Source organism: Lissotriton vulgaris, chromosome 9, assembly GCF_964263255.1.
Source record: "Lissotriton vulgaris chromosome 9, aLisVul1.2, whole genome shotgun sequence".
Classification (NCBI taxonomy): Eukaryota; Metazoa; Chordata; class Amphibia; order Caudata; family Salamandridae; genus Lissotriton; species Lissotriton vulgaris.
This window is the reverse complement of record NC_141697.1, coordinates 991,556,456-991,571,590: the sequence shown is the minus strand read 5'-3', so window position 1 is coordinate 991,571,590 and position 15,135 is coordinate 991,556,456. Positions and strand designations below refer to the sequence as shown.

General features: G+C 43.1%; 1 protein-coding gene across 1 annotated transcript in view; it reads left to right on the top strand.

Moving 5' to 3' along the window:
• Positions 1-15,135, top strand: part of LOC147692689 (mediator of RNA polymerase II transcription subunit 29-like) — an 87,560-nt gene that overhangs the window by 62,871 nt on the left and 9,554 nt on the right. The window contains exon 3 of the mRNA XM_086938866.1: positions 14,731-14,815. Within this exon, the coding sequence (XP_086794992.1) occupies positions 14,731-14,815 (85 nt within the window). The remainder of the gene's footprint in view (positions 1-14,730; positions 14,816-15,135) is intronic.

The window sequence follows — 15,135 nt, the reverse complement described above, 5'->3', positions numbered from 1 at the left end:
TTCAGTGTTTTATAATGTTTATTGAACCAAAGTAATTCTTGTATAGTGTGCTGCAATGATCCATACTCATAAGCAGACGAAAGTTATAAGTGTCACGGCGGTGAACAGGACAAAAAGTTCCAACATCGTACTGAGACAAACGTTTATATGAAAGTATGTGAAATAATAGATCAACCTGGCATACTCCTACTATGCAAAGCCCTAACCAATGTTTCTGGGGAGTTTGTGTATGTTTTGCCAAGGAACTCCTTACCGGATGATCTAACCCCATTACCTGGTGGGTAAGAATGTAGGACCCAGTCTTGAATGAGCTGGACACCCCTTGCGGCGGTATCAGTCAGCTTCTGGGCACAAGCTTCAGCATGTAGGGACCTCTCGAAGTCCGCATTAGTGCCTCCTCTGACTAAACCTGGAAACAGATGTTTATACATAGAAAAAGGCATCCTTGCCTTGGGCTAAGATTGTGATCAGGCTGCCATTGTTTGTATTCTTCTGTTAGCTGTGTCGCCATATGGACATAAATAAACACATTTGCACTTTGCCCATGTAGGCCTTGTACACAATGATAGTGTTCTTGCTAAGTGGATTTGTTTAAGCAAGCTCGATGTTTCAAGGAAACTAACCCAAAGTGTCATAAATGCAAATGTGTGTCAAAGTCCATTTTAAAAGTGAAGACAACTTTAGGAAAGATCCGTGTACATGTAAAAAATGGCAATGCTTCCTACTCTGCCTAACTGGGACACATGGAACCGCTATTGGTGAAAAGTAAATAGACGAGGTTGTGGTGTTGCCCTATTTCTTTGGGATGGGGAAAGAAATTTGCCACAGCATTAAGGGTCGGTTCGCTTTGTGACTACAAGATAATGTCAAATACATGTGCTATGCTTTTGTTAATCACCGAGCAGGTACTTTAAAGCATTGGTTAGTACCTAGTTTAAATGAAAAATAGTCGCACTTGTCTGATCAGATTAGAAAAATTCATAGCTTCACATCAAGCATACTTTCACAACTAGATTAAACAGAAGGCAACCTTTTGGGGTACAATTTAACTTTTTATTTTTATTATTCTAATGAAAGTTGTAGTGCAGTCAACTATAGTTGATGGTTTGTTAGGTAAAAAAAAAAAAGGTGTGTACTGCTTTGCCTGGCAATAAAGTACTTTTTATGAGCTTCTCGTGGCAGGACCAGGCAGCACTGAATGCAATCCCAGTGTTACCATCCAGAGTCGAGGGTAGACGGCACCCGAGCCAAAGGGAGCTTCCTGAATTCTGCCACCAACTGGGAACCCACTATGGTAGGAGGGCAAGCTAACAAGGCTTTGTGGATGCAGCTGGCCAGGGGGTTGGGAGACTGATTGGCTTTGGTTCCCATGAGGCATGTGGTAGTCGCATCTACAGCCACAGAAGGTCTTTGATGCTTGCTTGCCATAGTGTCTTGAGGGAGGGGCGCAGCTGATAGCCCCTACCTGAATCACAAAAGGTGGAATGTGGATGTTGTGAGGCTACGATGACCCCTAACGTCCTAGTCGTGTCTCTACTGTGTTTAAAATGCTTGAGTGTCAAATTTGCGTTGTCGCCAAAAAAGTGATTACCATTGAATGGCATATCTATAAGACATACCTGGACAAACCTCGAAAAGCCAGTTGTCCTGAACCATGTGTGACATCTGAGCTCCACTGTAGAAGCAGTGGCTCTGCCCAGCGAGTTGGTCGTATCCAATCAGCATCTGATTGTGAACTTTGCTGCATCTCTTCTATCAACAATAGCTTGGGAGAGTATGGCTCTGGCCTCATCTGAGACCGTAGGCAGCACTTACACAAACATATCCTATACACTATGACCCATAACAGCCCAATAACAGCACATAACGGCCCAATAAGCATGCAGTGATCCAGGACCGCAGTGCCAGGCTTTCCGAAGGTATCCAGCCTCTTTTATTCCCTATCCGGTGGTGTGCTAGTGTAGGTGCCAGCATTTATCTTTAAGGTTGAGACCTGGACCACCAGGCTTTCAGGTGGAACAACCTGGAGCGGTCCTGGACTTGCAGCGTTGTTCCCTCACGCCATCCGATGAATGTGACTGGCGTGGAAAAGTCAAAGAGCGCCTCTACGTGTCTGACTTATTGTGTGATTTACCTGAAGAAGTCTAGCTCCCTGGCGACGAACGGCTCTGGCTAGTCTTGAGGTTATCCCGAGACCTCTCTCGCGAATGGGACACGACCCGGAGCAGTTTCGCATGTCGAGCAGCCAGAAGCTTTGTGACCAGTTCGTGGATTGCCTTTGGGTTCATGGTGTTCCAATCCATACAGGCTAGGGAGTTGTTCTGCTCTAGGCACCACAAACACACCAGGTGGAGGTTGATCACAGACATTTGCCTATGAGAGGCACCGCACGGCTTGAAACTGGTTGGTTTCTTGCGTGACATGACCTAAAAGTGTGAGAAAAGGCACACTAGTTGAGCTTGACTAAATGGTCAAAACATTTAGTCATAAATTGACTGATGGAAGCTCATCTGGAGCTGCGCTAATGGCATGGAAAAGAAGGAACTGAGGTCCGCGTGCTGGGTTGGTCCTATATAGGTACTGCACAGAACACTTCATGGACTACGCAGACACCAATCTGAGCCAAATGATGCCATCTACCTGTGTGCAAGATGATTGCTCAGTAACCTCCAGCTCAAGTTTGACGCCTGGGGAATATTCTACGGTGGAGATCGCGGCTAGAAAATGTAATCTACTACAGCCTTTAGACCTAGCTCTAAAGATGGTTGTGGTCATGTGCTTGTAAATTCTTTTCCTGTTGACTTCATTTAGCATCTTAGATCCAGTTTATAATATAGACCAGTGTATTATACGTGGCTAGCCCATCATATGTGGCTAGCCTTGTGGCTGTCTTTATAATTATGTACAGTTTCAGAACTTGTTTTAGCATTTGGGAGGCACTTAAGTATTCTCTTATGAAATTGGGGACCCAGGCCTTCACATGCACTCTGGAATCTGCCTGCACACTAGTATCCTGTGAGCTCTCCAGACCGGCGCCTTGCTCCATTCTGTGCTTGGCTCTGGATCAAGGAGTTGCATGTGCAATACGCCTTATTTTCCACCAGTTTAAGTGGAGTTCCTTTTATAGTGTGATATCAGTTTGGCCAGAATGTTGCTCATTTATCTTTATATTAGGTGCAGGGCCGGCGCTAGGCATGGGCAGCGTGGGCAGCGGCCCAGGGCCTCGCAGCCAGGGGGCCTCGCGCTTTCAAATGCTTCAGAGTTTGGAGGCCCAGGGGGCCCAGGAGGCCCAAGGGATTTACTCAATATCTGCCTGCCTTGGCCTAATCGCTGCATCTGCATGAGGATAGCAGCGATTAGACAGGTCATTCAAGAACCATCACCTGTGAAGTGCGCCCTGCCCCTGACGGCGCCTCACACTGAAAACAGCTCAGCTCACCCAGGACTAGGGAAAGGGAGCACAAAGTAAATGAAAGGGGTGCGAAATACGGAATCAAGTGAGAGGGGGCAGGGGGAGCAGATAGGTGTGATAGCAGCAAGAGTGAGTGCAGGAAGAGTAGCACAATCAGAATGTAGAATTGGCTGGACTAGGGCTTTCAGTGTGCTAGGTCCCTCGAGTCTTTACCTGGTGGTAAATTAAAATATTGAAACAGGCCCTACCGGACCCTATATTCATGTCCTTTACTTTACCTACAAAAACAATGATCCTGTATTAGCACAATAATTGTATAACACAGTGGCCGGGTTGGACATTAGGGCAATCAGGCAGTGTTTAATGGTCCAATCCGCCAGGTTAGTATTTGACCTGATTTTTGGGCTGTTTGTTTGCCTGCTTTATGGTCAGATGAACGTGTTTTTAATGTTGATTTTCATGATATTAAAACAAACATTGCCTGCAGCAAAATCAAATTATGCAATCTCTCATACCTTACAAAAAACGTAAACAGCTTGGGCCTCATTTATGAGGCCTTGCGTCAGTTTTGCGCTGCTGATGCGTCACTTTTTGTGACGCATCGGCGGCGTAAAACATGCGCCTTGTTGCGCCATATTTAAAAAGTGACGCATCTAGGTAGATGCGTCACTTTTTAAACCCCTGCGCCACATTATACCTGCGTCAGGTATAATGTATGCAGAGGGGGCGTTCCCCCGCAAAAAGCCTCGTAATAGTGACGCAGTGAAATCTATGAGATTTCATTGCATCACTTTTAGGACGCTGTTGCGTCAAAATCTTGCGCCTGCCTCACAGCAGGCGTAAGACTGACGCAAGCCCTTTCACATGGGGCTTTCAACATGTGAAAGGACGCATTGCTGGAGTTGCGTCACTTTTGTGACACACTCCAGCAATGCGTCACTTTTGCGCTTACAGATACGTCAGAAATACTGACGTATCTGTAACTCCTTGCGACATGATGCGTCATACATTAAATATGACGCATCATTGGTGTCGCAAGGAGTGCGCAGTGAAAAGTGACGCATCGCTGTTTTCACGCAGCGATGCGTCACTTTTCATAAATAAGGCCCCATGTCTTTACAAGTTAAAAACTGCCCTAATTTTGACACTTTTCTAGCTAACTAATTCACTAATGGGGGCCACTTTTATTTTTGTGCTGGGCCTATTTCCTGACCCTATGAGGTAACTTCCTGTCAGGTTAAATCTTATGCAAATTATAGGGGCCTCGCATGTTCCTATTCTGCCCGGGGCCCCACAAATCCTAGGACCGGCCCTGATTAGGTGTACGCTAGAGTAAAGAAAGGTTCCCTTTGGATAAAATATTGATTTTCTAAATATATAAAACGCATGAAGTCAGAAGACCAGTCTTGGCATTGTGCATGTTAATGCCACTGAATAAGTTGGCTGTAGTAATTTCTACAAGCTGGTTTAGGTAGCTTTGGCGAGCTCTGTTGGCACTTTTGAATAGTGAAGCTGGTATCGCAAAAGTGAACACGGGTACAAGGTGATTAATTCTTGGTGAAATATTCCTTTCAATGAAATTAACCTTCACCCATGTCAGACTCCGCAGTCTCTATTTATTATCTGGTCATCTGGTTATCGCAGCTGATGAATGATATGAAAAATGTGTGGACTCAATTAGGTTCACAAGTATTCCTTTACATGATCTCACTTCTTAACATGTCTTGTGTCAAACAAATACATCAAGCATGAGAAACGCTTTTAATGTGTCCAATCATTTTGAATCCCGAGGCCTCAGAAGGAAGTCCGCAAGTAATCAATGAGCAGGATGAGGTTGTGTGCGTTTCACCAGTCTTCCTGCTTAATGCCTCCGTAATTCCCTTTACGTTTTCTTTTTCGAAATGATGAGGTTTCCAGAGCAGTAATAATAAATGAAGTTGGGTACCCGGTCTGATTTTGTTTTTAAAGAATAAGATATCTGACCATTTACAGAGATTACAGCTATGAGTGAGGGAGAGGAAGAAAAAGTCAGCCAATTCTATTAAAGCAGAACTGCTTAATGTGTATCACTATTTCATAGAAATAAATCCATTTAGTCAGAATGACCACTTAGCCCCTAAAGTGAAAGCTATGACTGGTTCTATATTACAACCAATGACTCGGAAAAGCCTGCATGTGTTTGTCTGATATATATCAAACGCTCGAAGGTCCCTTCCCTCAAAGGAACGACAGCACAATATATATATATTAACTTGTTTTTATCATGATTGGTATCTGGATTTTTCTTTTTCAGAAGGTCGCCTCCTTCATATAGTCTATGGTCGCCCCTTACAAGTTCTTCTCTATCTGCAAGGAAATTAGCTGTGTGTAGTAAACCTACTGAAGTGTTCTCTGGATGTGTGCTATAATTAGGGCTCCCGGTTTTATGGTATTTATTTTTTTGCCATTTCCGTCTGTATCTATCCATATTTATTTTTTGGGCATTTTTTCTGTATTTATCCACATTTATTTTTAGCACAAACAAAAGACGACGCTAGAGCTAGTATTTTTCCACATTTATTTAAATTGACAATTTTGTTCGTTTTCTTGTTCAATATAGTCTATATTGTACTAGAAAACAAATAACAAGCATTGACATAGCCAATAAGTCTAGCCTTTGGGACTTTATAAGTATTTAGTTATGCAGCACAATATCCTTGGTGCAACAATATCAACTATTACATGGATAAAGACTTATAACGTCCCAAAGGCGAGACCTATTGGCTATGCCAATGCTTGTTAAGGCTCATGTGGCACCAGTTTGCATGTGGAAAGATAGGTGCTTCAACAGCTGAGCACTGATTTTGAGGCTACGCAATAATAGTCACAGTATGCAATTGCAACAAAAGCGTGCACATTTGTAAAACAGTTAAACTTGCATCCAACGCTTAAAAATTAATGCCCTCATAGAAAAATTGTTATCAGGTTTAAAAGATTCCAACCGAGCAGTATGTCATAGCTCTGGGAAACCAACATTAATGACTAAATTAAACAAAAATTAAAATTAAGTAATAATATATTCTTAGCACAATGTTCTCTTGCAGACTCTGTAAACAGAAAAAAAGGTCAGTTTTTTTTGGGGGGGGGGGGGGGGGGGGATTTGTGGTCCCTACTTGTGAGATGCTTTTTCACTATTTCACTACATGCATTTCCCCACTGTGGCAGTAAAAATAAAATAAAAAGTGAGAAATAGCGATAGGCAGATTGGGAACACATGGGATACTGGAATCAGTCAACAAAACCTCTCTAAGTAATGTAAATGCTCCTTTGAAGACCTGTGAAAAACGTGTGCTTGTCAGATAAGACACCAGAAACAACAGCTCAAGCTGCAGCAGCAGCCCGGGCTCGGACACAGGGCGGAGGGGGATGGAGGGGGGGGGGGGGGTGTGAAGGGGTGTTGCATTCCTTTGAGCCCTGTGATCAGCGTGCAGCCTGATGTCAGGTAACTGGAGACAAGTCACAGGGCATGTGCAGGGCCATTAGGTAGCGCTTTCGCGCGCTAATGGCCCTGTTAATCACAGAAGGCAGAGGGGAATTTCTTTTAAAAAGACAGTTAACGAGGCTTTGTTGCTTATTTCTCCCCTTCTAACCAGACTGCAGGCAGTGTCTACCCCCTGTGAGAGCTGCCTTTTACACGGGTGCTACGTGCCCAAGTCCATTAGCAAAACTTTGCTACCACTGTCAGTGTCCCTTTGTTTCTATGGCGCCCTGCTGCTCTCTAAAGCCCTTGCCTTATCTTATCTAATCGCGCCTTATCTTCCATTCGAAGTGCCCCGTCCTTGCAATACCCAACGCCAGTGTGCCAAATTTACTAGTATTTTACCGTTTATAAATATAAATACAGACATGGGAAATATAGATTTCCGTCTGTATTTATATGTATAAATCCGTAAAAACGGGAGCCCTAGCTATAACATTGTAACCCACAGAGAGGCTCCCATTCCTTTTTAGGTCTCGCCTGGCGTTGCAGCGCAAAGCGCTGCTCGTTGGGCTAGAGATTTTGTAGGAGAGTAGATTTGAGGAGGGGACTTAAAGCTCCTCCCCTCCTTTTCGTTGACTGGTGTCACCGTTTATACTTCTCCACTGTAGAATATTCCCCTGGCGCCCTTTCACCTCCTATCCGGACTGGGTCACCTGCTTTGCTGCTGTTGCAAAGCATTTTCTTATCTTTATGGGGCCATGTGTTTCTAATTAGCATGGAGGAACACACTGCCCCCGACCTCTCAAATGAGAAAAATCTTGGTTTCGTCAAGATTTTTTCCCTTTGAGAGGTAGGGGCAGTGCGCGTCTCCACGCTAATTAGAAACACATGCCCCCATAAAAAATTAAGCTTGATCTGCCATGCTTTGACAATGATAGCAGGAGAAAAAAACGCACTGTGCTGTGTGTATCATTTTCATTCTGATAGACGTGACAATGACTGGAAATGCAGTGGCTGCCAAGAGCTTTTATCAGTATGTTATAACAACTAAAAATAGGTGTAAATAATAAATGGCAAGACCTTTTGGGAAATGGTGGCAATACTAAACCAGATTAGGTGCGTGCTAACGGGGGTTTGTTAGTACTCTAATTCCCCGGCTTCCCAGTTGAGGTTCTGGCCCAACAATAAACAGTTTAATACTTTATCTAATCCCAGCCAGGAGGTGAGTTCAGCGGCAAGCTTTTGCAGATGTTCACATCCAATAATCTATCCATAATTGATGAAACAGGGAGGTTAGATGTAATGGGTGCTTCTATTGCAGCAACAAATAAATGGTTATTGACAACATATGCCAGTGCGGGGCTGAGCGTCTACGCACACTGGGTGGCTCTGAGGTGGAGGCAGCGCGCACAGGGGAGGGTAGCACTTCGGTATGGTGTAAAGTGCGACATACGGGCTGTGCTGACTGACTGGGGCTGTAAACCGATGGATCGGACTGCTGAAAGCAGAACGGGACAGCAAGCCGAAATAGGGAAGGAAAAAACACAACAGAAGACTGGTAGACAGGCGGCGCTCTGCATCCGGCTGCTGTAAGTGAAAAGGCATGTACTTCCGGCTGTGGTAAGTGAAAATGCATGTACTGTTTTAAAGTGCGCCTGCATAGCATTAAAGCGATCGAGGCATCAGTGTGGATTATATCGGTCTGAGGTGTCAGTGAAAATAAACTGTACCCAGCAGTCAAACGGTTGGCGCGTTAAGAGTCTATTATCACAATTTCACAGGTTAGTGCCTTAAACTTCCTATTAAGCACACATTTAACATCCAGTTTCACTTTGATATACGACCCGCTCCTCATAAATACAATAAATGCTTCTGCCCGTCAAAACATGCAAATAAATTAAAAGGTAGGCAATTTAGAGAAAAGCGAGCATAAAGAGCAGAGAAAAGGATGACAGTGCATAATGAGAGCAAAAGGAGAAATTGCGCTGACAGTGGAAGCCAGGCATTCGTTTGTACGGCTCAACCCACACACGGATAACCTCCAGTACACAGACTAATAAGCAAACAAGCACACAAACCGCTAGACATCAGTAAAATAGAAAACAGTTTTTTTTCCCTGTACAAATTCACCTGACATAATTCTAGCGGGGTAAGCAGTCGGGTGTGCATGAAATTGGTGCATAACTCACAATCGTAATCCATTCTCAAATCTGAAATGGAAGAAAAATGTTGCCAGAGCGGATGTAGCTGCCAGCGTTACGCCCCTGGTTGCTGCATCAGAACTACTGCGTCATCTCTTATTTGAAAACTGTACCAAATTGCATCAGGCCGTGAAAGAAAGCCAAACGTGTGAATTTAGAGGGAATGTAAAAAGACAAGAGGCATGGGAAGAATAAACATCCATTTTCATTCAAAATAAATATGGTCGAAGCTTCGAAAGTCCACATAAATATATAATTAGCTGCTTATAACAGGCAAGAACAAGCATTGGCTTAGCCAATAGGTCTTGCCTTTGGGACCTAATAAGTATTTAGTTATGCAGTACAATATCCTAAGTGCAACAACATCAACTGTTGCATAACTAAACACTTATAAGGTCCCAAAAGCAAGACTTATTGGCTATGCCAATGCTTGTTTTTTCTGTTATTGAGTACATTTATATCTGTTTCCTGTTGCTTGCAGTAGCTGTGCAACTGTGTAGCAACATAATACATGTATCTGATGAATCGAAGGAAGGCAGGCACTAGAATGTGACCGATTTGGAACCGAAAAAGTGGTAGGAGGGAGAAGAAGGAAGAAGCTCCGAGTGGGCTCCAGTTGCGGTTAAAGTTGAGTGTAAAGTAGAGAGACCGATAAGAAATAAGATGGCAATTGACGGTGCAAGGATAGAGTTGAGGGCAAGGAATTGATTTGAACAACACATATGTCGCCAAACAGCTACCTTGAATCTGTTGAGGTACAGAAAATGAGGCAGCATCTATGAAGGTTCTAGACAGTCAGTGGTGGTATGTCGGAAATTTTGCTTAAGTGGATGAAGAGAAAGGTAAATCGCATGGTGGTGAGGAACATTTTGATAAAAGGAGAACGACTAATTTTGGTATGGAAGGATTGTGTGCGCACAATGGTTTATTTCTGTTCTGCTGTGGCTATGGGTGTTTATGATCTCTAATTCAGTTTGGTTTTGTGCTCTCTTGGTTCTTATATTGAGGAGGAAAGGGGATTACTGTACTTTCCTTTCTAAGCATAATGCAATATTGGAACCTGCATAGAGGCAGTCATTCAATCATTCTACTGTACTTAATGTCTCCTTTTAAATGGTGTTAGTTGGGAGTTCCAGTGGCTGCTTTTCATCTGTTCCTGATTTTACACTTATTACAGTTTTAATTTTTACCAAGCTGATGTCTTTGATCTTATAACTGTAACATTAAAATAGGCAGTTGCAATAATTCGGCTATGCAATGGGGAAACAAGTAAAATCCAGACAGTGTCCTTCAGTTCAGTGAATCATCCTTGTGGTTTGCGAAGTGCTGCTAATGGCCGTCCATCTGTACTTCTAAAGATAAAATCCTAGTCCTACTTAGATCGCCTGGCTAAGTTGGTCTTGCACAGCTTCTAATAACCATAACCTGCTTAAACTCTGCCTTAATCAGTTGTGTGACAAAGTAGGGTATTCTTCATCCGTAGCAAAACCATGTCCTTCATGACCGTGTGCAGCATATTAACAGATCTATTATTATATTACCCTGGGTGGTTCTAGAGAGCTCCTGTGTGCTGACGAGTCCACTAGCAAAGGAGAGCATTGCATCTGCAACACTACACAAAACCATTGTCAAAGTACATCTCCATCCTGAAGCTGTTTTTGGCCTTTTGAGCCGTGAGTCAATAAGACACAAATCTTCTCCAAGTCTAACAACTACAAGTGGCTTATCAGTGTCGATGAAGGCCACCAGAGCCTTTTTCTTCTTAATTTTTTTTTTTAACACATGGTCTAAGGTCTGGTTGCTCATTTTGGCTCCACGGTTGAAAGCTTGTTTTCAAAATAACCTTCCTGGCATTTAAGTAGTTTGTTCGTGGAAAGCTAGATGTGATGTGCAAAACTATATACACTGGTAGATTCTAATCTAAAGGAGCATTTGCCAAGTAATGTTTTCCAGGAATAATTAAAACTGACATTTGTGCTGTTTGTTTTTAAACTATTCTATTTCCAGAGATGGTGAGATTTGTACGTCTCCGAATACTACTGTCGCCCACGAGCCAATCTGCATGTGGACCGAATTGTCCTAAGGAAATGCACAGAGTTGGTGGTGAAAAAAGTTTATAAAGTGACCTGTGGGATAAGTTTCTGTAGTTTTTAGGAATAAATGGCATGGAAATGAATGGTCCCAGTGTGCTCCATTACACATCACGTTTACAAGCTGATCCTCGGGGTATCCAAATAGACTGATAGTACATTGTGTGGGTGTGATCTGTGACAGTTCCACTATTCACCTGCGAGCAAATTTCAAACTGCCTGCATTACCTATCATAGATGGGCTAAAATCATAAATTTGCCGAAGATGTTTTTTAATTGGGAACTGATCTGGGCGATACTGGTTTGTCCTTATTGTATTTTGAATTGTGTATACCTTATACCCATTACTGTCTGTGTTTGTGAGGGAGGGAGGGAGTGAGTGATGTGTTGATTACAATGCTGCCAGATGGTGATGAGGGCATGAACAGCAAGGGTCTGTTGCCCCTAATGAGGCGTATACCTTATCAGGTGCATATATTGGAGAGTGACTGCACCCAGACCAAGAGCTGCAGCTGCTCTTTACTTATCCTAACTAGGTTGAAGGGTTATAGGTTTGTTGCATTCCATCTCTGAGCTTTTCTGTTTATCACGTTCTTGCTGCTGCCTATATCTGTCCCATTTGCAGTTGTGAGTAGGACTTAACTTGTCAAGGGAAAAGTTATTTTGCGCTTTCTGGTGCAGTTATCCACCCTATTTATGTCCATCCCTGGGTCGTACCCTTGGGAATTGGGTTAATTCCTTGTACACATAGTAAAAGTTGTATGCAGAGGCTTCATTGCATAAACAATGTGATACCATCCCCACTAACCACTTGTTTAAAGGTTTACAAAGTAGTATCTCTTTCTTCAATCAAATTTAGGTTTGCCCAGTTAGTGCTCTTAACCCATGACTACTTTGGGAGTACTGGTTGCTATAAAGGAATCCAATTTATTGCGTGTCTGCAAGGTGGGAGAAAACATGCATGTATACATTCGCCTGGAATTAGGGTGTTTTTTGTGACCTACGTGTTATTTCACCTCCCCAGCACCACCTTGTGCATCTTACTTCTTAATTGTTCTGTTACTGACCCTGGTTTTGCTGGAAGCCTGCTGATGGAGAGAGGGGGTTGGGAGTGATCAAGGAAATTAGTTGCCTACAGAAACAGTTTGTTTATTTTACAGGTCTGACCACAAGAACAATGAACTATCGATCACTACACTCTTCCTTTTTCTAATTTTTTTATTTATTTATTTATTTATTTTTTAAACCCTTCTTTCCACATGATCTTCCACTGTCCTTATGATGGCAGCTGTGGTTAGCACGATAATCCTACCTTCAGATATGTTTTTATTGTCTGTTTCAAAGTTTTTTTCCTCGCGGTAATGGCAGCTGGTAACAAAATAAGTTAAACTGTCACACATGCTTAGGTACGGAAAAAGAAAAGCAGTAGAGCTTAATGCTTGAATTAATGTCGGCCACAAGTAATTAATTTGGGCAGCATTCATAGCCTCCTGTTTTTGCGCTTTGTGCCAGCGCACACAAGGACCATCCTTATGCAAATCAGTCTTGGTTCTGCTTTAAAAGGAACAATCCAGCCCAAATTGACATACCTGTTCCCAGCAAAATGGGCCTGCAATCAACCCCCAGACTGGTTCACGCTCTTTGGGCCTCATCAGCATGCTTCAACTTGACGCTTTGAATAAGTGAGTTATGAGGCCTGCATCTGGATAAATATGGTATCTCACTTAAATAAAAGAAAAAGGAAAGCGTGATGGGAGGAGTCCCTAAATTAAGCTCAGCCACTGGTAATTACTTTTTAACTGCATTCCAGACCATAGGTGTTTGTATTGTATATCTCCAGCTGCACCTCACTATTTAGGCCCTGGGGTTGATTGTTTATATTTTGAGGGAACCTGACCTACCAGTTTGGGTTAGACTGCCTATTTTGGGACGGGTCCAAGCCTTGTATTCCCTGTTTGTAATAGTACAGATTATCTGCCCAGGGTGATTACCAGTGTCTGAAATTAATTTACGCTCTGCACCATTCTCTCATTGAATAGTATTCTGCCCAGGGTAATTACTAGTGGCTGAAATAAATTCAAGCATTCCACCACCCGCTCCTTGGGTTGTCTCTGTATTGCAAAATACATTCTGTCCCTAGTTTCTTTGACCCATGGCACCCTCCCTTCTCCACCGGCTGTTGACTCTATTTTTCCCATGCCCTCTGATGAGTGGAGAATGTGGTTCCTGTCCTTTGTATGCAGGGTTGCTGACAAAGACGGACACAGCGTCTTAAATAAGAGTCTCTTTAACACTGCATCACATTTTGCAAGGCTATGACCGGGGATCAGGAAGTGTTGCGTTGTTGTTGTGGCTTAATTCTCTTAATAGTGATTTCAAAAAATAAGTCTGTTTCCTTTTAAACGATTTACAAAAAGGGGGGTGGTGATGAACAGAGTATCTGAGTTAAACAGACCACTCTTACCCAGTCCAAAGATCAGGGCTTGATCCATCACCGTTATTTATCTCACTGCCCCATCCCAGCTCAGAACCTGGCTATATGCAAATCAGTCTGTCCCTGGCCCAGTGCATCATGGGAACAGGGCAGACTAAACTACCAAGCCAATTCTTCACCAGAAAGGAGACAAGCTACCGGGGACCGGTTTCTGGCATTTCAGCCTTCTTCGGCCCGGCTTGCTTGAATCCTGATGGAGCAGTGAGAAAGGGACTCATGTCTGAGTATACCCTGCCACACCTATAGTGGCCAAAAACGATTTACAAAAAGGAACAGACTAATTTGCCTACAGCCAGGTTCTGAAACTGGGATGGTGCAGTGAGCTAAAAAACGGTGTTGGATCTAGCCCTGATCTCTTGACTGGGTGAGAGTATTCTGTTTAATTCAGAGACTCTGTCCCTCACCACCCCTTGTTGTAAATATTTTTGTCCACCCTAAGCGTGGAAGGGTATACTCAGATGTGAGTCCCTTGCTCATTGCACCATCAGGATTCAAGCAAGCCAGGCCGAAGACGGCTGAAATGCCAGAAACCGGTCCCCGGTAGCTTGTTTCCTTCCCAGTGTAAGAATTGGCTTTTGTAGTTTGGTTTGCCCTGTTCCCATCATGCACTGGGACAGGAACAGACTAATTTGCATACAGCCAGGTTCTGAAACTGGGATGGTGCAGTGAGCTAAAAAACGGTGTTGGATCTAGCCCTGATCTCTTGACTGGGTGAGAGTATTCTGTTTAATTCAGAGACTCTGTCCCTCACCACCCCTTGTTGTAAATATGTTTCCTTTTAAAGGCATGAGCAAGTATAAAGTGCCTTGGTATCACCTGAACATGTTTCTGTGATGAGGAGGGAAGAGGATGGATGGGTTCCCTCAGTGATGGTACAATCAACCTCTTAGTGCCAAGTAGATCATACATTTTGGCGAGCTCATGCTCCAAAGATGTAGTTACTAGATACATGTTGGGGCATGTAATCCCATGAGTAGAGAGAAGGGAGGATTAAACCAAGGAGTCTAACTTTGATCTCTTGTACTAATTTCTAAATGCAATCACAGTGATTTGTTTATTTTTCTGTGTTACAGAAAGAGTATAGATGGGCCTATACAGCGCTTTGATAAAAGCCTAGAGGAGTTCTACGGTCTCTGTGACCAGCTGGAGCTCTGCTTGGTAAGTATCTCAGTGAGTTCCAATTTCCCTTATACCTGACGATGAAGATGGTTATCGTTTGGACAGCAACCTCCTCACATAATTTTTCACTTTTGTTCACTAAATCAGTTCTTTGCACTGTTCTGTAACAGCCAGATTAGATAACTATCCCGATTTCTTTCTAACATTACTAATCGTTAAGGCCCTTCTTACGAGATGGCTCTTATTGGGTGAAGTAATTAATGATTCCGAGCAAAACCAATATTTTTCGGGTGCAATAATTATCGTCTAGCACCAGTCTTATTATGGAGATTTTGATGCTTGTTGCTCCAAAAGGTGTA